The sequence below is a fragment of the Engystomops pustulosus genome, chromosome 3 (assembly GCF_040894005.1).
Source record: "Engystomops pustulosus chromosome 3, aEngPut4.maternal, whole genome shotgun sequence".
NCBI lineage: Eukaryota > Metazoa > Chordata > Amphibia > Anura > Leptodactylidae > Engystomops > Engystomops pustulosus.
Window position 1 is genome coordinate 146674632 of NC_092413.1, and position 22949 is coordinate 146697580.

General features: G+C 40.6%; 1 protein-coding gene across 4 annotated transcripts in view; it reads left to right on the forward strand.

Moving 5' to 3' along the window:
• Positions 1-20190, forward strand: part of DIS3L2 (DIS3 like 3'-5' exoribonuclease 2) — a 228516-nt gene extending 208326 nt beyond the window's left edge. For all 4 annotated transcript variants that reach the window (XM_072142472.1, XM_072142473.1, XM_072142475.1 and 1 more), the window contains 7 exons: positions 11622-11805; positions 11951-12037; positions 15039-15186; positions 16445-16575; positions 16671-16775; positions 16856-16957; positions 19023-20190. In XM_072142472.1, coding sequence (XP_071998573.1) covers positions 11622-11805; positions 11951-12037; positions 15039-15186; positions 16445-16575; positions 16671-16775; positions 16856-16957; positions 19023-19121 — 856 coding nt within the window. In that variant the 3' untranslated portion in view covers positions 19122-20190. The remainder of the gene's footprint in view (positions 1-11621; positions 11806-11950; positions 12038-15038; positions 15187-16444; positions 16576-16670; positions 16776-16855; positions 16958-19022) is intronic.
• The last annotated feature ends 2759 nt before the right edge of the window (positions 20191-22949 follow it).

Consider the following 22949-nt stretch of genomic DNA (forward strand, 5'->3'; position numbering starts at 1 on the left):
CTGGACAAAGCTCCTTATGCATTTTGGTCCATGTGGGAAACGACCCGCATCTATTGCAGATTAGCTGGTAAATTAGTTGTCATGAAAGTGCTATTAGCGGTAGAAGCCACTTGGGGGCTAGAGCGGAAAATAATGGATCTGTCAACATTAACTCTCACCGTGGAAATGGAGACATTTATCACACCTGAACCTTCAGGTTATGTATGCACCTACCACTAAATACCACTAAATACACAAAGCTGTTGAGGAAAATGTGTAGTTTGTATGTTTACTGAAATTTACTGTATTTGTTTGTTGTATTAATGTCTTATGTTTGATGCATTTTAAAAGGAATCTAAACCAAAGCTGCATTGTCTTCAGCAAAGCATAGGTAGCAACGTTAGTCAAACCTTTGTATGTTAATACCAGTGACATTGAAGTCATAATGCAGGTTTCCAGTGCCTGTTAGTGCTCTTAGTGACTTCTCGAAGATCCAACCAGAATACGATCAGCTTTTACTCAGACCCGCCCAGGGCAGAGTATAGTGGCTCTGAGCACTTCAATATAGAGTTCCTGAGGCTGAAAGACCTGTCCAGAGCCCTTGTCAGAGCTGCAAGTCTGGATTAAAAGTTCGCTTTCCACAGTCCTGCTGATACGAACAACAACATGTGATGTAACAGCTCCAGGATTACTACCCAACGCTGTCTGCCGTTGAGCATGACTAATTCTTTTTATATGTAAAATTTCTTCGAGTCATAGTCTCCAGGTTCCCAACCTTCATGTTTGCTGCCTCCTTAGCCTCCAGTTTCCCTAAACAGCATTGATTTAACCCTTTAAAGAACAAGACCTAATATGGCTTTAAGCCCTTCCTTCTCAGCGCTATACATGTATGTTGCCGAGCACTGCTGTTTTGCACTGATGTCGGCTCAGCACTTTTCCAAAGCTGAACTTGCATGTTGAAACAAATGTCAGCTGCAACAAACATCTGATAATCTGATCCCTGTGATCAGTGAAGGTTCCAATTTAACCTGTTAAATGCTGTGGTCAGTTCAAAGGCAAAACAGCATTTAAATGGCTATTTCAGTACCCCCCCCCCCCACATGATCAGAACAGAATAAAAGGGGGTGTCGATCGTTACTGCGGCATCCCAAGTGGCCGTCTCTTATGTAGTATTTTTGAGACACATAAAGCTAGTTAACAATTAATAAATATTAAAGAATTTTTTTATTTTTTTTGGGAGGGGTGGTGGTGTAGTTACAATAAGTGGGCCATTTACATTCCATAGACATGGACAATTTTTGCATCCAGATTAGGTGCCATTTGCATTGAGGATGAAACTAAACAAATAATCAAGTCCTTCCTACACGTATTCTACGGATTTACTGGTACCAAATTCCTTCTCATCTTGGAGAGACCTTGTGAGATTAGCTAGGTGCTTTGACCTCTTATGCAAATGGTCAAGATTAACTTTTTTCCTGAAAAGGGTATGGATGTCAATTTCCATGGATTATGTCACCATTTTAAAGAGATGTCACCTCAACCTACTCTCCAAGAACTCAAATGTAGACAAACCATTGGCTGCTTCATGTCACTACTGGGTTTATGTTGTGGGCAAGTAGTTGCAACCAGAGGGCCATTTTAGTAGAACCCAGCCTCACACATAGTAAAGCATAATCCAAAACTATTTTTATCAATTACTTTTATAGCAAAAATAAATTATTTTAAACATTAACTTGTTCCCTGACTGCTTGCTTCAAGTCCTAGGGACATGTTTGAAAGGAGCAGACCCCCCCCCCCCTCATCTGGAAACGCCAGTCATCCCCCACACACAAATGAAAGAGCGCCAACCGGGAGGCTAGTCAGTGAGGTGCTGGCACACACTGAAATTCCATAGGGAATTGAGTACCTGGCTCACTGCATTTCAATCTGCTGTGCTATGCTGCACGTGTACAGAGAGAAGATGAGTGCCCGTCTTTGCTGCAATCTGCCACTGCTGACTGCCATGGGCTGTGTTCACATGACCAGGGCCGCCCCCCCCCATCCAAACCAACTTGTGCCTAGATGTTAGGACTTAAGAAGTTAAGAACTACTCTATCTTTTTAATCTTGCACTCTTCCTTAGTTGGTAGTTTTTGAGAACTCTTTCAAGACAGTCTGTTTTTATTAAGTATGAATGAAACCTTTAAAAACGAAATACACTAGGATTAAAGTTCTTTGTATAACAATTAAAATTTTTATTATTTTTTTTTTTAATTGCTACTGTACCTTGTTTCCAGCCTTTATTTAGGACATGAACGACATTTCTTCCTGCATCAATAGCTGTTCAGGCTGTTAAAGGTTTCGTATGTTTTGCTAGTGAATTTACCACAGACCAGAGATAACAATCTGAATGCCAACTGGATTTTTGTTCCCTTTTATCCCAAATGGTGCACTTTGTGTAATAGTTGGACTTTCACATGGTGTTGCATGTAAGACACCGTCTTATTATCTGTAACTTGTGTTTTTATACAATGGATTCAAGGGAGAGGGATTAGGAAAGCACCAATGTAGTGGCCAACAGTAGCTTCCTGCCGGCATAGCTGCACCATACTAGACTAGGAAAATGCATAGACATGATCTCGAATTCTTCACCCCTCTTAAAATGTATATTGCTTGGAAGTTGCTGGCTTAATATTCTTGCCATATTGCTTTACTGCTCTACAGGACCCACCGTTTCCAGAAGTGCAAAGCAAAAGGCACAATTGACAGACTGAAAGTGATAGATTTGAACTATTGAGTCTATTAGTATGGGGTAGTGCAGAGTCCTTTATTTATTTATTTTTACTCTCATTTGTGTGTGAGAGCCTATAATGTTAAAGGGCATCTACCACTAGGATGAAGGACTGTATGCAGTGAATCTGAGGGGCTCCATAGGTGTTGATGGTGCCTGGAGCTCCTCTGGTTCATTTGCATACACTCCATCCTTGTGGTAGATGCCCTTTAAACTGTTTTGACATGTGTTCTGCAGTGGTCCTATAGAACAATATGCCAGATTCACTTTATTGTGTATATCACTGAATTATGCCAATGCAAAGTACAGTTTTCCCTTTTAAAACCATCAGCTCACTGTTCAATCGATTAATACATATCTGACAATATGCAATCGGCTTTTATGATGAAACACAATATAAAATGGATATTGCTTTAATTATAGTGAACCTCCAAAAACTAGGTTATGCCACATGGTGTACAACTTTGAGCTTGTCAAGGCAAGTGAGCAAAGCAAAGGCCACAGTAGGAGAATATTATGAGTATATAGTTGAAACCGAATGCAAAATTAATTTTCTAGCCACACAGGGTAGGGTATCATATGACCATTCAAAAAGTGCACTGCTATGCCCTATGTTGGTCCACTCTGCTGGCTTCTGCTCTCAATCACACCTTCTGTATACCCACATGGCGTGAAGCTTGCATTGTCACCAGAATAATGCAGTGTGCAAGAAATTGTGGTAGTTTCAGTGCTTTTATGCCAGAAAACTAGCATAGAAGCACTAATAAATCTCCCCCTTTAGGAGGGTCTATGGGTTTTTAGTAATAAGTGGGAATTTGCTAGTTCTCATGGAGACTTTGAGATGGAGACATCAGAAGGCATTGAATGCATAATATTTGGCCTATTCTGTATCAGGCTTGGTTAGGGCAGCATGGTGGCTCAGTGGGTAGCACCACAGCCTTGCAGCGCTGGGGTCCTGGATTCAAGTGCCATCCAGGTCAACATCTGCAGAGAGTTTGTATGTTCTCTCCGTGTTTGCGTGCGTTTCCTCCCACACTCAAAAATATACTGGTAGGTTGATTGGATTGAGCCCCAAAGGGGACAGGGACAGATTTTGGAAAGCTCTGTGCTGCGCTGCGTAATTTGTGTACAAAGACCACTACATATAATAATAATTCCTTTATTTATATAGCGCACAAAGACTGCAGATTGAGAGCAAATGACACTTAATAACATGACCAAAGCTAAACCTGACACATGCTTGGCAAACCTAGCATATAATGAAGTGAAATACATCTGCATGAAATGGCATTGAGATTATACTTAATTTTAATCTGTCTTAAATTTCACCATTTTACTTTTTTGCACTGTAATTTTTTAATCAACAATAAATATTTGACAACTAAAGTTACAATATTTTGCAGGGTGCCCAGGGGAAACGTATAAATGACCTTTATAAATTCTAGAAATCCTCACTCTTTACACACTTCTATACATAAATATTTATATTGAAAAAGAACAGTCAACCCCTTAGGGAAACTTGCTCAGAAGGTCCAGTCTGTTATAAACTGAGCTGTTATCTTCTATTTTATCCTCTATCCATTTACAACTTTATAAAATAACATTCGTAAAGCTTTTTCCTGTGGCCCTCCTTTTATCTCTGTTGCATCCAGTGCTGAGCACAGAGAATGAGCTTTGTTATTTGAATGTCAATTTTTGATTGATATGCAAACCAAAGTCTCAGACTTTGAACAGGTGCGTAATTTTTTTTTTTTTTTTTTTTTTTACCTTTCAAACACATCTTCCTGTTCTTTAAGTTAAGAAATTCATTCTCTGTGGGGTTCTTAAAGGAAACCTACCACTTGTAGTGGCAGGTTTCTGATGGAAATACCGGGCACCAGCTCAGGGTGAGCTGGTGCCGGAGCTTATTTTCGTTAGTGTTTTAAACCGCAGTATCGCGGTTTAAAACACTTTTTAAACTTTATAGCCGGCGCAGGCAGGTACGCGCTCGGCGCTTACCATGCGCGCGGCTACATAGGAAGTGAATGAGAGCCGCGCGCATGGTAAGCGCCGAGCGCGTGCCTGCGCCGGCTATAAAGTTTAAAAAGTGTTTTAAACCGCGATACCGCGGTTTAAAACACTAACGAAAATAAGCTCCGGCACCAGCTCACCCTGAGCTGGTGCCCGGTATTTCCATCAGAAACCTGCCACTACAAGTGGTAAGTTTCCTTTAAGTTATCGGGTTGCAGCCTTGATGAGGGGCTCAGACTGTCACATGCATGTACAGTACAGGCAGTCCCCGGGTTACATACAACTTCAACTTGGGAACAAACCTACAGAACCTATTATGTATGCAAGTCGGAACTGTATATTTTATCATTGTAACCCCAGCCAGACTTTTTTTGGTCTCTGTGACATTTGGATTTTAAAAATGTTGGATTGTGATAAGAACCAGGATTAACAATAACTCTTCATTGCAGACACCTTTGATAACTGTTACAGCTGTTTATTATTTTTTACTAGGGGTCGTCTGTAAGTCAGGTGTTCTTAAAGGGAAACTGTAACCAGGAGACCCATTTTTAGCACTCCCCCAGTCCCCACAAAGCATAGTACACACTCTGCCAAAGTGTTTTTGTATTTAAATATAGGTTTTACAGAAAAAAGCTATGTTATATTGTACCTTTCATTAGCATCTGCTGTGTGACTAGGTACTGGGAGTGGCTGGAAAGGAGCAGTTCCCCCCCCACCCTTGGGAAACAGCTCCTCCATGTGTCCTTTTCAAATATATGAAAACACCCATCACTTGGCTTAGCAAGGCCCCCTGCTCTTCTACAGCCAATCCCGAGTGTGGGGAGTTATTCATATATTTGAAAAGGACACATGGAGGAGCTGTTTCCCAAGGGTGGGGGGAACTGCTCCTTTCCAGCCACTCCCAGGGGACGAGTGCCTAGTCACACAGCAGATGCTAATGAAAGGTGCTATATAACATATCTTTTTTCTGTAAAACCTATTTTTATACAAAACACTTTAGCAGTGTATGTACTATGCTCTGTGGGGACTAGGGGAGTGCTAAAAATGGGTCTCCTGGTGATAGGTTCCCTATAAGTAAGGGGATTCCTGTATTTGCATCTAGGGTATATTTACCAGGAAAGGAAAATCATATGTCCTGTAAATGAGACAAGTTATTGATGATCATCCCACACCAAAGCTAGGCTAGCTGTTGATCATGCTCCCTTCATACTTGTACACACTATGCTCAAAACATATGCATTCTTAGATGAGACGGGAGCAGAATAAAAAAACCATTGGCCAGATGAAATGCATTATGTCCCCTAACATTTGTACAATTGGTAGAACTCTGCATGTTAGTTTTCTGTTCCCACCAAAATAGCCATGTTCAACTGATGTAATTCTAATGTGGAAAGTGCTTGCAATACTATTGCCTAATCCCTTCCATTCATTTTTTTTTCTCCTAGCTGGTAATGCAAATTGACCCATATTTTCCATTTTGTAATTTACAAAAATGTTAAGCTTTTGACGCTGTGTGGGTTTCACACTGTGTACTTTTTAATTGTTGTTTAATACATTACTTTGCTTGCCTGACTGCCCTTTTTCCCAACTGAAGGCTCATTAACGGTTCAAGACCTTAGATTTGACAACTGTACATTAATTACTCATTAGGAAGCTAGATGGATATTAAATGATCCAACACTTTTTGGGTTTGGCAATCATGCATATGTTCCTACCATCTCTTTCGCATGCGCCCACCCACTTTTTGACTTTTAAGCTTGCCTTGATGTGAATTATATTTGCAATTTATTTTCTTCTTGATTCTCTTCATTGCTATTGCGTTGGAAGACCTCTGTCTTCATTTTGTGTGCCAATAGTCCATTAAGAGGCCTTAGGAATAATTGATGGAAACTTTTACGTTCCTTAGGTGAAAACCTTCTACATAGATGTAGACAGAAATGAGATATAATCCGGTGCTCCTTATAGTCCGAAAAATACTGTATAAGGCGCACATCAATAAATGCCTGCTAAAATGTCTAGGTTCATATATAAGGCGCACCCGATTATAAGTATGAATGACCAGCAGGTGGCAGACCTGTGCACAGTACAAGGCAGCTGTTGTCTGTAAGTACGGTTCATATATAAGGCGCACTGGACTATAAGGCGCACCTTTGATTTCTGAGAAAATCAAAGGAATTTTTTGTGCTCTTTATAGTTTGAAAAATACGGTAATAGTGTGATTGTGTATTGTTTAACCCTTATAGTTTGGAAGTGAAATGTATTTTGCACACCTGGTTGGGCTATTGAAGTCACTGCACCAAATTAGCATTTATATATTAGGTAGGTTGTTTTCTTCTGTACGTTCCCACATCTTTTGCTATCAGGTATACAGTCTGAAGTTGAAGGGTCAGAAGGCACCAGACCATAAAACAAAAATATAGTCCAAAATATATATATTCATAGTAAACTTTAAACCATGAACTCATTATAAAACTTGACTGTTTGTTTTAGGTCATTAAAGAGAACCCATCATGCAAAATAACCCCCCTAAACTAAATATATTTTCATAAACTGCCATTAGAGAGCATTGCCTCTATCCCTTCATTGTCCCTCTACATGCCTGTAAACCTAAGCAATGAGGTCCTAAAGCTGTATGCAAATGACCTGTGAAATGTACAATGAAGTATTAGCATATTCAAGCTGTCCACTCTATTCATGAGTGGGAGGCACAGCCACACCCCCAGTGCTTGACTGACAGCCTGTATAATGATGTGAGGCTGTATAATGATGTGCTTCCTGGTGCTGGTGGCCACACCCCCTGCAGCCTGTGTGTGCATGTGTGTGTATATAGGAGAGATACAGCAGCTCCAGGCAGCCATGTTACAGCAGAACATGTCAGATTCATGTGTAGCTGATGTCTGTGTCTCTCACCTGTATATTAGGAGGACACAGCACACACACTAGCCATGCTTTACTATACATTACACACAGACATGAGCAGGGGGAGGAGAGGGGAGGGGGAACAGGTGTGACATCACTGCCTCTGACCATGTGACCAGCCTCATTTACATGATAAAAAATAGATGATTTTACAATGAATAATGTATGAAATAACTAGATAAAGGTTGTGATGGGATCCCTGTGAGCTGCTCCAACAGGTAGTAGTGACAAGACCAGTGACACAGACCTAATGACAGGTGTCCTTTAAGGATTACCAAAATTGCTACATCCCAGATGGCAAATGTAGAGTAGTGTTGCCTTAAAGTGCAAATTGGCTCTGAAAAGCGGAGCTTCCCATTAATGCCATGGTGTGTGCCAATACAGAAGTTTACCACCACATCATGTCAGCATAATTCACATTTCCCAAATTTCTGCTTTATCAAGTTATTTTGGCTTTGTCTGTTGGAAAATTTAGAAAATTCAAGTATTTTACAAAATTTTCGCCAATATACTTTTTTTTTTTTTTTTTCATTAACACAAACTTTCTCAAAATCACCTGGATATGTTTGTGTTCCAAAGTTAAAACCACTTATATTAACTCATGTCCTATTTGAAAAAATGGGCCGTGTCAGGAAGGTGCGAAATGGTCATGTTATTAAGTGGTTAAATCTTCTTTAGTATGTTCTAATTCGATGCTTACCATATACAAGGCCATATCTGTTTTATGTAAAGGTTAGGTTCTTTAGGTTTGTTCAGTTGAATTTGTATGCAAGTCATACATGGTATATTTTATAATTGTGACTCCAGAGCATTTTTTTTTGGGGGGGGGGGGAGGGGGGGGATTTTGTCTAGTGGAACTATAAATATTCAGTATCCCTGCATCTCTAATTTTTTAAAATTTCAAAATAAACCAAGTGCCAATTGGTAAATAACTGACTCTCCTTTGACCTTGTCAATCATAGGTTTACATTGTGCCAGATATTGCAGGATAAACTATTGAGGGTAATTTATTTTAGGTGAAAAAGTGCACATATCGGGTAATTTTATTTGCCTCCTTTTCTGTAATAAGTGAATAAAAATATTATCGTATTAACCACTTTAATTTTTCTTTTGAAATCTTCTACCATATTCTTGGAATAATAATATGATGCTGTAGAGCTCTTTTTAGCATGTGATTTTTCTTCCCTCAAATTGGGCAGGGCGCAAGATCTGAGGAACCCTGTGTCTTTCCTCCCTTTTTTTTTTTTAATGAGCGATGTAGTAGTAGAATAATTTCAAGTCTATTTAACATAACCCTCTGTGTGTAACCTCTATGGGAATGTAAGAACAGATGGAGATCTCACTCTTTGGCATGTTTTCTTTTCATTTTGTTAATTTACCCCATCACTGCAGGACTGCCCTCTGACCGCAAATAAGTTGATAATTTGATCCCTGCAACTGGAACAAATGAAAGTTGAATGATTTTTGGAAAAAAGAACTGTATACACATCAAACCCACGTAACGTAATGAAAAGCTAGGAAACCTTCTTGGAAAGTGGAAACTTTGGTCTGTTTAAATTTGTAATGATTGACCCTTTGATAGGAAAGGTTTTCTGGAACCACTTACAATATTATCTGTGTGAAGTGTTATGTTCTTTGTGTGATTCCTAGATGGAAAATGGATAATCCTGGTATCTGTGTCCGATGCCTCACAGCAGCGAACTCGCTTTTCTGTGTCTTTAGTGTTATTTCACTTTATTTCTTTATCAGGACTGCCACCTGCTGTCTGATGACGAGTGCAGCACTTTCTGCATTTGCTGTGCATTTTGCGATAGAACCAACTTTGCATTCTGAAGACAGAAAAAAAAAAATCATACTCTCCTCATAGTCACAAGATTCTCACAGTAACAAGTTTGTAGAACTCAGATTGATAGATATCAGATTGCATATAAAAATATTTGTGTAAATCCTCTGCCTGTCCTTTGATTTATGGCTCAAGAGTTGTATTTAATAGCTACCTTTAGGCAACATGTTATCTCAGGATAATTTGTCATATTCAGAGGATTCACTAATAGGGCAGACTGGCCCCTGGAGCAGCAGAGGACCCAGAAGTGGTAATTACTTGTCCTGGGTCCTGATCCTACTTACTGATCCTGGGTCCTACTTGTGTCACAGCTCATCTCTGGGTTCTGATTCTAGTGCATACAACCAGCATGGGACACAAAGCAGAGCGGCACATGGAGTAGAGAAGGTGCTGGTATAAGAAGAGGAGCCAGGAAAGAGGATTGATTGATTTGTCTCCTCAAATATATGCACTGACATCCCCAACAGTATTTGGTTGGAGGGGGTCGAATTTTTATTTCTTTATTATAATTGCTATTTCTGGTGTTGCATTTTGTGCTGTACTGGAGTTGTTTGGTAAGGTTAAAACTGTTCATGGTCTCTGGCATGGCTTAATAGAAAGAATTTTCAGGGAACATTGAAGATGTTACAGGCAAGCCTTGGATGAGATGAAGATTTCCAACTCAAATCTGGATAAGGTCATTTAGGGAGGGCAATATACTGATGTAATGTGGGAAGAACCTTAAAATGGGTATGACCTGGCAATATCACACAATAAAAAGATCAATCTGTGAGCCAAACCAATACCTCTGCATCACAGATGTGGTAGCATTGGTATCAAATGTCAACCTCAAATAGCCAGGCTACCTGCACAATAATATATATCGATATAGATATGATGTATCAATGTTTCTACACCAGAAAACTGGAGTAATTTGCACCTAAATTCTCTTGGCCACGTTTAATAAAGACTGGTGCTGCTAACTGCATGTGACTAGTTGCTGTTTTTATGGGAGAATTTGTGATCTAATAAAGAAGAAATTACTTTATCTCCAAACCCGAGTGACTATCGGATTGCGCTGGACCAAAATATTCAAGTTTTGACATTTATTAAAGGTTTTAGGCAATTTTCTGACAAAGGGGTGTGTCCTTGATAACAAGGGAGCGTGACCAGAACAGAAAATGAGACTTGTGCCAGAAAATTCAGTCCATGAGCCAGGAAATTCGGTATTGTGGTTCAGCAACTATCAACTAATAGGAGGTACAACCAGTCTTTTATACTGCACCAGATTAATCATCCAGAGTCAGACATAAGGAATAATCTGGTGCAGCAGAGAACTGTCTATTTCTACTCTGCACTGGTCTAAAGACTGACACATTTCTCCAGTGTGTTGCATGAATTTTCATGTACACAGGGGGAGATATGGGAATGTATCGGTTTTCAGACCAGTGCTGAGTAAAACTTTTTAGTTTATATTTTTTATCCTCCACACATTTGGGCCCAGTTTTCGGTATCCAATAGGAAATAGTTATTTTGTCCAGAGTTATTTGCTTTTACATATGGAGAGTTGTCTCTACTTACACAACTAGTATGATAAAGATAGTTGTATGGTGCTTTAAACTTCTATGTACAGTTATAAACCAGGAAGCACTTTTGGGACTTGTTTTCATGCTTGTGTTTGGAGATAAAAATTTGAATCTAGTTGAGATGGACAGGGAAAAGCCTGGAAGGTGCTGTCCAGAAGACTATTGTGTATATTTTGCAGACTCTTATTTGTCTACATCCATACTGACGTATGCCCGCACAGCTATGACCGGGTGGGCATAGGTCAGCCACTATGAAGAGGATTGCTCCATAGCAATCCACAGCACACAGCCAGTAACACTGGGAAAGATAAGACTTGCGGCCATTGCTTGTCTATGGGGGACATGCAAGTTTGTGGCCGTACATACATCCCCCCACGGTCATGCGAATGCGGCCTTGTGCTAATGCTTTTTCTGAAAGTTTGTGATTTGTGTTTTATGCTGTCCCTGTTTAAACATCATGAATATCATGACTGGTTTCCCTTATTGACACTTTGAATAGTCTCTCTATACATTTGTATTTTTGCTTCCTTTTTTAGGTTGGTTGAAGAGTTCATGTTGCTTGCAAACATGGCAGCTGCTCATAAAATTTACAGCCGATTTCCAGAACTGGCACTGCTTCGTCGACATCCTCCACCACAGACTAAATTGTTAAATGACTTGATTGAATTCTGTGATCAAATGGGGATTAAACTGGACTTCACCAATTCAGGAACTCTACATGTAAGTAAAAATTCTGTGTTAGGAACCCAGTTGCCAAAGGAACTTAACGGCACCCTGATGACACATTGTGGTTAGAGAATAAATCTCTATAGTAGGACAACCCTATTAGATGGCCGACTGACCCTTCTTTTCATCTACCGTGTAGAAAAGCTTGAATGATCAGTTTGGAGCAGACGAGTATGCTACTGCACGCAAGGAAGTTCTGACCAACATGTGCTCCCGGCCCATGCAGGTAATAGCTGCCTTAATCTTGTCATTATTAAAGATGTTGACTTTGTGATGAGAAAACCCTGCTTACATGTGTTTTTTTCATGTTCCCTCTGTTTTGATCATTTTGTGATGGATAAGAGTTTGCTAGAAGTCCTATATCTATTAATTTCTACGAAAAACTGAGACAGATTTACCATGCACATAGGTGCTTTGTCTAGACAAAGTGCAATCTGTTCTTGGCTCATTCAACAAACTTATCTGAACATGGCATTCTGCCATTTTACTGTGTTTGCATGATTCTAGTTACACCACATAGATGGCACAATGCCATGGCATGGTAGATGGCGACCTTATGCTATCAATATAAATGTGCCAGAGGTGTGACCTTTTTAGGCTGTCCAACAGTCTTACAACGTGCTAAGTTGTGTATGCCATCAAATGCCAAAGTTCCATAGTGAGTCTAAGAACACGAATTTCCTCCATAAAATGAAGAAAACTTTTAAAAACTCTTGTTCAAAAAAAATTTAATCAAACTGTCAACTCCAGAAACCTTGTAAAACCTTATAATGGGCCAGCGCTGCAGTTTGTAAAGAGAAGTTATATTCCTTGCTCTCATGCAGTTAATCTGGCCCACCTTCTGACAGGCACTTGGACACCCTGCCCACTTTAATTTCTCAGCTGCACCATTCCCTGCCTCCTTTCTCCTACACGATTCTTCGGCTTGTGCAGGAGCATGGCTGGCTAGCTGAGACGTGCTTCCAAGGGGCTGTAAAGCACCATATCAGCTGGGTGCGCCTATGACTCTGGCTGGATACACGCAGGCCCGGAGCAGAGAATGTTGGTGCACTGAACATGTGCAGGAACTTTTAGCAGGCCAGAGAATCGCGAAAGATCAAGGAGGCAGGGCACAGCACAGCTAAGAGATGGAAGAGGTCGGGGTGCTCATTCCGAGTGGCCATCAGGAGGCGGACCAGCTTCACTGCTTCGTATAACAAGTTTACATTAAATGGACTAGTCACTGCTCACATGCCATTGTAACGTAATATGCAACTTATCTTTTTTTTTCTGTAAAAAAGGGGGAGCTAAAAATCGGTCTCCTGGTGACAGCTTCCCTTTAAAGAAACACAAAGAAGTATAGGGTGCCAGCTGACAAAACCAGACAAGGTTTCACATCCGGACCGTAACAAAAAGGCAGCACTCCAAATGCCTTTTTCACATTATTTTAGAATTCTGGCTTTTGCTTTAAAGGCCTTTTTTTCAGGGTCATTTTGGATGTTTCTGATTTTGTTTAACCCCTCAAAAACATGGCCCCTTTTCACTTTCTTAACACAGCCAATTTTTTCAAAACTGCCCTGTGTCACTATAAGTGGTTATAACATTGAAAATTTTACATATCCAGGTGATTTTGAGATTGTTTTCTGGTGAAAAATTGGACTTCATGTTAGTTGAAAAATTTGGTTGTTTATGTATGAAAAGTATTTGGCAAATATTTGGAAAATTTCTAAATTTTCGAAATTCATAATTTTCTGATACTTGGTTATCAAGTTTTTATGTCATAACATTTGCAAAATGCCTGCTTTATGTTGACATTTGTTTTTTATGCATACTTTTATTTTTGTAGGAGGTTATGGGGCTTTGTACTTTTAGGTGCGATTTTTCACATTTTAATAAAAAACACAAAATCATACTTTTGAGGGACCTGCTAAACCTTCAAGTCACTTTGTGGGGCCTAAATAATAGTAATACCACATAAATTAACCCATTTTAGGAACTACACCCCTCAACGTATGTAAAACAACTTTTATGAAGTATTACACTTCACACTGTTTTAACACATGTGAAACAATCGTTTGCAATTTTGACATTTTAATTTTCTGGCTAAATGTATTTTTTTTAAAATGTACTCTTTCTCGTCGAATAACGTGCTAAACCGCACCACAAAGTTTGATGCCCAATTTCTCTTGAATATGTCAGTACCCCATATGTGCTGGTAACCTGCTCTATGGGCACACACCATGGCATTAATGGGAAGGTGCACCATTCATCTTCCATAGTCCCTTTTTAAAGGCTATACAGTCTTTTCTTTTTGACAATTTAGACATATTTTCTGCGAGATTTGACGCATTTTCAAAATCATTTTAGTAGGTCGTTGGCTTGTTGAGGATTTTATTGGCTCTTGAATGTATGGACGAAAAGAAAATGATCAACTGTGGTTTCAGGTCCTTTTTTTTTTTTTTTTTTTTTTTTGCATATTTTTTTTCATATTTTTTTTTTATTTGCATTTTTTTGGGCCATTCATCATACCATAACATTTTATCTTTATTCTATGAATCACTAGGATTGTGGTGATACCTCATTTATGTAGGGTTTTTTTTGTTGTTTGTTCAATTTTACTGAATGCACATTCACATCGGAATCTCCTAACATGCCACCTTAATGTTTGCCATGTCATGTAAGGGGTTAACACCCACGATCCGAGTAATCAGAGTGGATGTTACAGGTGGGTTTCAGCTGACACCTGCAGCTACTGGCACCAGCTCTGCTAGTCAGCTGGTGCCCAAAGCCGGTCGTAATAGTACGTCACAAGTCGGGAAATTACCTTGGCCTGTGCCATACTATTAAATCCTTCTTTGGGTAGGGTTAAAAAGAGCGCACAGTAGTTTGACAAAGAATGGATTCACTCTCTCTGTATCTGTAAATAGTGCTATTAATAATGGCAACTTGTTCCATAAGACTAGCTTTAATATAAACTTCAGATGCTTGATGGAAGATCTCTTTAGGTGAAAACAACAAAAATGCTTAGTATGGTTTGGCGGAAAACTGTTGAGAATGTGGACCGACCATTTTCTGCAGTGGTGGGGTAGAAATCTCCTTGGAAGCACATACATAGATGGTACTTTTTAAATGTTTTGATGCTGCTAGTTGTGATGGTTCTCATATGTGGTCACTGGTGCAATACATGTAAGATATGTCTTGGAGAAATCAGCTTTTGTCCTTTTTTAAAAAAGTTTTGTGTTTTGTAGATGGCAGTGTATTTCTGCACTGGAGTGCTTAGAGATGAAACGCTATTCCATCATTACGCTCTGAATGTTCCTCTGTACACTCACTTCACATCTCCCATAAGACGTTATGCAGACATCATAGTTCACAGGCTTCTTGCGGCTGCTTTAGGTGAGTTCTCCAAAATAAACTATTTAAACTATGTATTGTTTATAAAATAAACATGTGCTACAGGGGTTATCTACAATAATTGTTTGTGTAATGAAAAGTTTTACAATTTTCCAATATACTTTCTGTATCAATTCCTCATGGCATTCTAGATTTTGCTGTCCTGCTATGGAAAGCTTCTCCATTTTCTTCCAGTGGATAGAATCTGTGCATGCTGATGTGATGGCACGTTATTATCACACAAGTCTTATTCTGTGATAATAGCGGCTCCCGCACCTTCATCACATGACCATGGACAGATTCTATCCAGTGGAAGTAACTATTGCTTGCTGTCCTGCTATAGGAAGCTTCAGAGATGTAGAAAACCATGAGGAATTGAAATAGAAAGTATATTGGAACATTTTATATCTTTTTCTTTACACGATCAAAATCAATTTGCTGAAAGTGGACAACGCCTTTAACTTTTCTCTCACTCCATGCGTGGATTAGGCTCTGTTCACACTGGCATTAGCATCTTTGTGTAGCGCTGATGCTCTGTGTAGCGCTGCTTAATCTGTGTACGCTATATAAATAGTGGTAGTAAGTAGTAGTAGTCCATAATAAGTAGAAGGCCCTGCTCACATCTATTAGACCTTCAGTAATTTCCTCCAGTTATTGTGAGCCAAAACCAGGAGGGGTCCAACACACAGCAAGTCTTTACCACTCCCGGTTTTGGCTCACAATTACTGAGGATGTAACCGATGTGAACTGAGCTCAAAGGTGCTGTCATGCCATTCTTGGTTTATGCATCTTTACCATGTGTTTGGCTGGTTTAAAAAGCTGTGAAACGGCTGCTTACACTTCCAGAAATGTAGAAAAACAGATTCAAACCAGCCAAACGCATAGTAAACATTCAAAAACGTGTGCATTTTCAGTGCATTTAAAAATGCACACAGAACTGTCCCAGAACGCACCATGTGACAGCACCCTCAGTTGTGTGGATAAGCCTCACAATAAATACTGCGCTGTTTATCATGTTATAATCCTCAGTTACAGCCTATTTTATAGTCCATAGCTGTGATTTAAAATACTGTTAACTTCAGAGCTGAAATCTGAAAGCTTTCTTCGGCATGTACATGTAGTAGGTTCCCATGATCCTGGCCTTTTACATGGAGATGTAGAAGAAAGTAGCTGACCGGACTGCTTCACACAGCATTATATAGTACAGGCTATATAATGTTATCATTCGTTTTTCTTTTTAATTTGTGCTTTTTGTTTTTAGGGTGTGGACCATCACTGAGGTTGCCACAAGAAGCAATACAGAAACAGGCCGACCACTGTAATGACCGCAAGACTGCATCCAAGAGGGTGCAAGAACTGAGTGCAGAACTCTTCTTCTCTGTGTTTGTTAAGGTTAGAGCTGGACAATATACAGTGTATTTCTCTCCATACTTTCCACCATAAATGCTCTTTGTGTAATGTATCTATTCTCATGTCCTGTTCTTCAGGAGTGTGGCCCATTGGAGTCTGAAGCAATGGTTATGGGGGTCTTAAATGAAGCCTTTGATGTCTTGGTCCTGAGATTCGGTGTTCAAAAGCGAATTTATTGCAATGTAAGCAGGTGGCTTATGTAGAAGATATGTAGTATTTTTTAGCTGCTGATAGTAAGTTTATCGTTTTGTGTCCCATGTAGGCTCTACCTCTCCTGGGCTCCCACTTTCAACAGGTGGGTAAAAAGCCAGAATTGACCCTTGTATGGAGTCCAGAACGTGAAGGAGATGAACCTGTTCAACAAGTAAGAATGGCTAAATGAAGTTTGATTATTCTACGTTATTGGTGCTTAGTCATTGGTTTACTATTCAGACCGCAGAAGAGACTTGGCACTCATCAAAAAAAAACATTTGAAAGTAAAACTTTTTCAAGTGAGTGAGGAAAGGCAATACAAACAATAAATCTATGGTCAGTCTATATAGATCAGACCTTCATCTGGCACGGATTGGAAGGTATAGTGAAGCCGTGACAGCTGTAGGATATGCAGGATCATCTGCTAGAGAAGAACATGTTCTTTAGCGGTTGAACCTGCATATCTCACACTCAAATCGCGCGACAGAGGTCATAGCACCCCGGGCTTCTTCTTTCGCCTCCTTATACCTTGCGATCCATGCCTGATGAAGTGATGTATATAGACCAAAACGTTGCATTTGTTGTTTGGATTGCCGATCCTTTCTCAAATTAAAAAAATATGAAAAAAAAAACTCACTTCACCTTTCCGACACCCCTGGTTTTCTTCTGTCTTCAGCTCTGTCTTCTGCTCCCTGCATAGTCAGCAAGCGGGGTGGGGCCTCGGAAAGATGAGTACAGATTTTTTGTTTTGTTTTGCGCTGGGCTGGCTACATGCTGTGGGGCGGGGCGCTGGGCTGGCTACATGCTGTGGGGCGGGGCGCTGGGCTGGCTACATGCTGTGGGGCGGGGCGCTGGGCTGGCTACATGCTGTGGGGCGGGGCGCTGGGCTGGCTACATGCTGTGGGGCGGGGCGCTGGGCTGGCTACATGCTGTGGGGCGGGGCGCTGGGCTGGCTACATGCTGTGGGGCGGGGCGCTGGGCTGGCTACATGCTGTGGGGCGGGGCGCTGGGCTGGCTACATGCTGTGGGGCGGGGCGCTGGGCTGGCTACATGCTGTGGGGCGGGGCGCTGGGCTGGCTACATGCTGTGGGGCGGGGCGCTGGGCTGGCTACATGCTGTGGGGCGGGGCGCTGGGCTGGCTACAAGCTGTGGGGCGGGGCGCTGGGCTGGCTACAAGCTGTGGGGCGGGGCGCTGGGCTGGCTACAAGCTGTGGGGCGGGGCGCTGGGCTGGCTACAAGCTGTGGGGCGGGGCGCTGGGCTGGCTACATGCTGTGGGGCGGGGCGCTGGGCTGGCTACATGCTGTGGGGGGGCTGTGACCAATGCATTTCCCACCCTCGGCTTATACTCGGGTCGACTTATACTCAAGTATATACAGTAATTCAAAATGTATCTTTTGAGGAGTGCCAAGTCTTTTCTACATGAATCCAGATGGTGGTGTAACCTACTTACACCCGGTGTAACCAGTGTTGAGTGATTTGTATGATCTATACTACTATTCAGACAGTGGTAGACCTCTTTCTTTTAGTCTTGCCTAGAAGAAGCATAGAACGTGCTATGGACCAGTGTAGCACTTTGGTGGCTGAAGATTGTGTGTCTGATGCTCTGGAGGACTAGTTACATTATTTTGCTATGAAGACCATTGTCTGCAGCAAATTAAATTTAACTGAATTTGTGAGGAAATCTAATGAGATTATCTTGAAAACTATAAAATTAATCGGGTTAATGATTTCACAATTTACATGCTGGCAGCAAAGAAGACTTTAGTCTGTCGGATTATCTCACCTTGGCCTTTGTCTGCTTTCTATGATGCATGGAGGTCTAAAGGGCATCTGAGATAATGTGTTCAGGAGAAAGGAGGGAGTCCACCTTACCTTACAGTATTAGTCATACTGGGGGTTGGATAGAAATATTTACTGGCTTCAGTAATACCGGCATATACAATAAGAAAGCTCCTGTTATGTTTGAGATTGGTCGATATAACAAATGCGCTCTTTAATGTCTGTTGAAAATTCATTATGTCGATCTACCTCACTACAAGGAATCATGTTTATGGAATACACCACATTAAATATCAATCCAGATGAACATTATGAGTCTATATAAGCTGCCATGGTAAAAACTACCTCCCCCTATACACTTATGTGCAGCAGCCCGGCCAATGGTGCAGATAGTGACAAAGCTGGATGGAAATGTTATGATATGACCCAAGACTTCTATTTTCCTCCTTTCTAACAGGTAATCAGCATCTTCACGCTATTAGAAGTGGTTCTGAAGTCAGATAATGTGCCTTTGAAGTATACCGCGGTGCTCAAAAGACCTGGCGCTTCAAACTAAACATTGCACAGGGCATTGTGGGAAACTGAGTGCTACCCCCGCCTCTGCAACCAGTGCTGCTTCTATATCAGCCAAGAATTGAATTAATTTCTATTTTCTTATATGTGCTTTATACTGGACATGAAGTGTGCAGTATGATGTTTTTAAGACTGACTTGTGGTTTTATTTTACTTTGTGGCATTTTATTTTCCTGGGTAATTTTTTATTTTATGCTATGAGGATTAGAGGATGAGCATGAATATTAGTTTCTGGCATATTTTAAAAGCAAGTGTTCATCTTTACAGTCCATTTTTTATAGTTCCTTGGTATCTAAATGTGTGAAATGAATCAACTTTGCCAATTGTCTTAAACATATAATATCCATATGGCTGTTTCAGACCTGTGCATTTCCATGTGAGTACAGTAGGCTGACACCCTGTGCATTCATGTGTCCCTTACTTGTCAGATCTATCAGCATATATTTGCACAGGGCCTTTTATTGGTCTGTAACTTTAGATACATAAAGGTCTACACAGGAGCTGTAAACACCACACAGTATGAGATTTTTAATGTGGACAGTGCAAAGTTTGTTTTGCATTTTAGGTTCTTTGGAACAATAAAAGGTTGACTTTTTTTGAGAAAATATTAGTTTCCACGTGGAATGTACAATTTATTACTAGTGGATTTTTAACTTTTTTTTAATTTGTTTTTGGATTATCCCCAGGTTTTAACTAAATGTTTACATCTCTTGATGAGTTTTATTTTGCACTCTAACTAGCTGCGTGTTGTTACCAGTGTTAAATGAATAGGAATATAGCAATCACTTACTGGAGATGGGCAATTGAGAAATGAGCTGAAATGTAATGTCATTTTATTTCTTTTTAAAAATTATTAGTAGTAGTCTCACAATTGGACAGGTAAACTCCTGCACATGACTACTTCTGTACCACCATGTACCCATATTGGCTGTGTTATTAATTCATACAAGGTTGTGGAGCCACTTATTCTGAACTTTTTAAAGTTCAAGTTTAGGTCTATTCTCTGGATTTATGTAATCCACAACCCAATAAAATGATGTGCTGTGATAGTGGTTTTCTTGTGTCTCTATCTTTTTGCAAAACTTGCACATTCTATAACGTGTATGTGACAATATTTAGTGTGACCTTCTCATCTCGTGCTGACTCAATACTTCATTACAATGGTTGCTATTAGAGGAGCCTCTTGTTTCACTGAAGTCTTATGTAGTAGCGTTACATGGACCTACATAAAATTCAAAAAGGCCTTTTGAATGCATCAATAGTTCATGGTTTACATTCACTAACCTGGAAAACTAGTTTCAATGTAAGCTGATCTAGAGTATGGTAGATTTCCTTTAATGGGGTTTGCCCATAAGAGTTCTCAAATTTTAATCCCCTAATGATGTTTACACAATAAACCTGCATGAAAATCATTTTCTTGAACCATACCACCTTCAAGCTGTGGTACAGGAAGAAGTCTGTGTCTTCCAGAAACTGGCAGTAGATCTGGGAGTTGAACTTCACTCCAACCCGAAAAGGTCCCACAAGTTCATCTTTGCTAATACCAGCCCATACCAGTAGAAAGGAATTCGGAATCCAGCACTCTGTACCATACACGGAGACGGTCCAATATCAAATAAATCTTCCTTTATTTAGATTAAAAAGTCATGCAGACACGCGTAGCTGCAACATAGATCAATGCATTTCGGCAAGGGCTGCCTTAGTCATGATCTACACATGTCATTATTTGTGCCTTAGTCATGATCTACACGTCATTATTTTTGCCTTAGTCTTCATACTACACATGTCATTTATTTATCTTGCAAATATTTGTCAAAAAACAGCGGCAGCAGCTTGCACATATCTTCCCCTCATATCCACTTGATGTGATGCCTTGTCATGCCTTGACCTGAGTCCCCCTCCATCCATGCGATGTTTGTAAGATTACAATTTTTTTTTATTACCGGAATTCTTCATCTCACGGCTCAATGTGAGGAGGGCTGACACCGCGGATCACATGATCTAATGATTGACATACTCTGTATTAGCTCCGTGTGTGTCAGCCCTCCCACATTGATTACCTGACTCGTGATGTCATGAAGCGGGTGTTTTAAAAGTATTATGTTCACTTGTACATATTCGATCATGACTAAGGCAGCCCTTGCTGAAACATGTTGATCTATGTTGCAGCGAAGTGTGTCCGTGTGACTTTTTAATCTAAAGGCAGATTTATTTGATATTGGACCGTCTCCGTGTATGGTACAGAGTGCTGGATTCCGAATTTGTTTCTTCTGTTTGTTTGGCCCGTGGACAGGGACCGGCTTCCGGAGCACCTGCCGTGATTTGGAGTACGGACACGCTATCGACACCTTCAGTACGGGTGAGCCGGCGTTTTCCTTTTTCACTTGTTTCAAGCCCGTACCAGTATCCCACCTTCCCCTTGCTGGAGTATGATTTGGAGTGGCGCTCTCTTCCCTTTACTGATCCAACTCCGAGCTCATCCATCTGGCCCATCAAGCATAACTCTCATTTCATCACTATATAAAACCTTAGAAAAATCAGTCGTAATATATTTCTTGGCCTAGTCTTGACGTTTTATCTTAAGTTTCTTATTCAAAGGTGTCAGTTTTTTTCAGCCTTTTGTGGCCTTGTCCATGAGTATCGCACACCTTGTGCTTTTTGAAACTCCAGTAATGTGGGAGCTCTGAAATATGGCAAATCTGGTGGCTAATGGCATCTTGCCAGCTTCACGCTTGAGTCTCCTCATTCATGGAATTTATTTTGCACCTTTTTTATTTTTCAACACACTGGCTCATTGTAACGAATCTGCAGAAGCCATGTAGCCTCGGATCAAACGAAGACCCGAGGCTACCATGGCAACCAATCACCATGGCAACAGATCGCAACATCAATGATGTTCGGGGGAGCGACGATTGGAACAAAGATGGCGGCGCCCACACGCCACCGTCTTTTAAATGTCGCTGGCGACTTTGCCAGCGGCAACAGAAAGGTTAATAGCCGCAATCGGTGCACGCACCGACCGCGGTTATTAGCGGTGGGGGTTTGCTGCAATATGCAACAACCCCCACCCTTGTATGAAGAGAGCCCGTGAGCCCTCTTCATACATTCCCTGCACCACTGCGCCTTAGAGCGTTAAGGGGTTAAAGAACATCTACCACCAGCATGAAGGAATGTATACAAATGAGCATCAGGGGCTCCAGGCTTCATTAACACCTATGGAGCCCGGTGCTCCTTGGGCTCATTTGCATACAGTCCTTCATCTTGGGGGTAGATGCCCTTTAAAGAACATTATTGCATTGTGTGGTATCCATATCATGAAAGGGGAAAAAGTGTCATGAAGGGCTGGTAACCGGTAAACCTACAAAAACGCATCTGTTTTTAAATAGACTGAAAATGGTCCAATAATGCACCATGTAACTGCACCATTGCTTGTTTCAGACACATGTTTCACCTACCTGAAATTCAAAGTGTATAAAGCTTTATTTGTGATTGTACTTTATTATACTACTCTCATGCCCTTTCTATGATTCCCTGTCTTCTATGGGTGTTTTCACATTGGTTTCTTCAAGGATCCGTTGTCCATGAAAAAAAAAAAAAATTTAAACCTGTTTTTTATTTTTCACTGATGCGGATACTGAGTTCTATAAAAGTCTATGGGCCCGCAATTAAAACTGATGACAAATCGTTTTTTTTTTACTGATAAGCCTGGGGTGTTATTCTTTCCTAACGTATGTTAAACCTTTTAGGTTTTTTTTTTTGCAGATCTGGAGACAAAATGGAAGCAAAACAGAGACGAAAATTACGCCAGTGT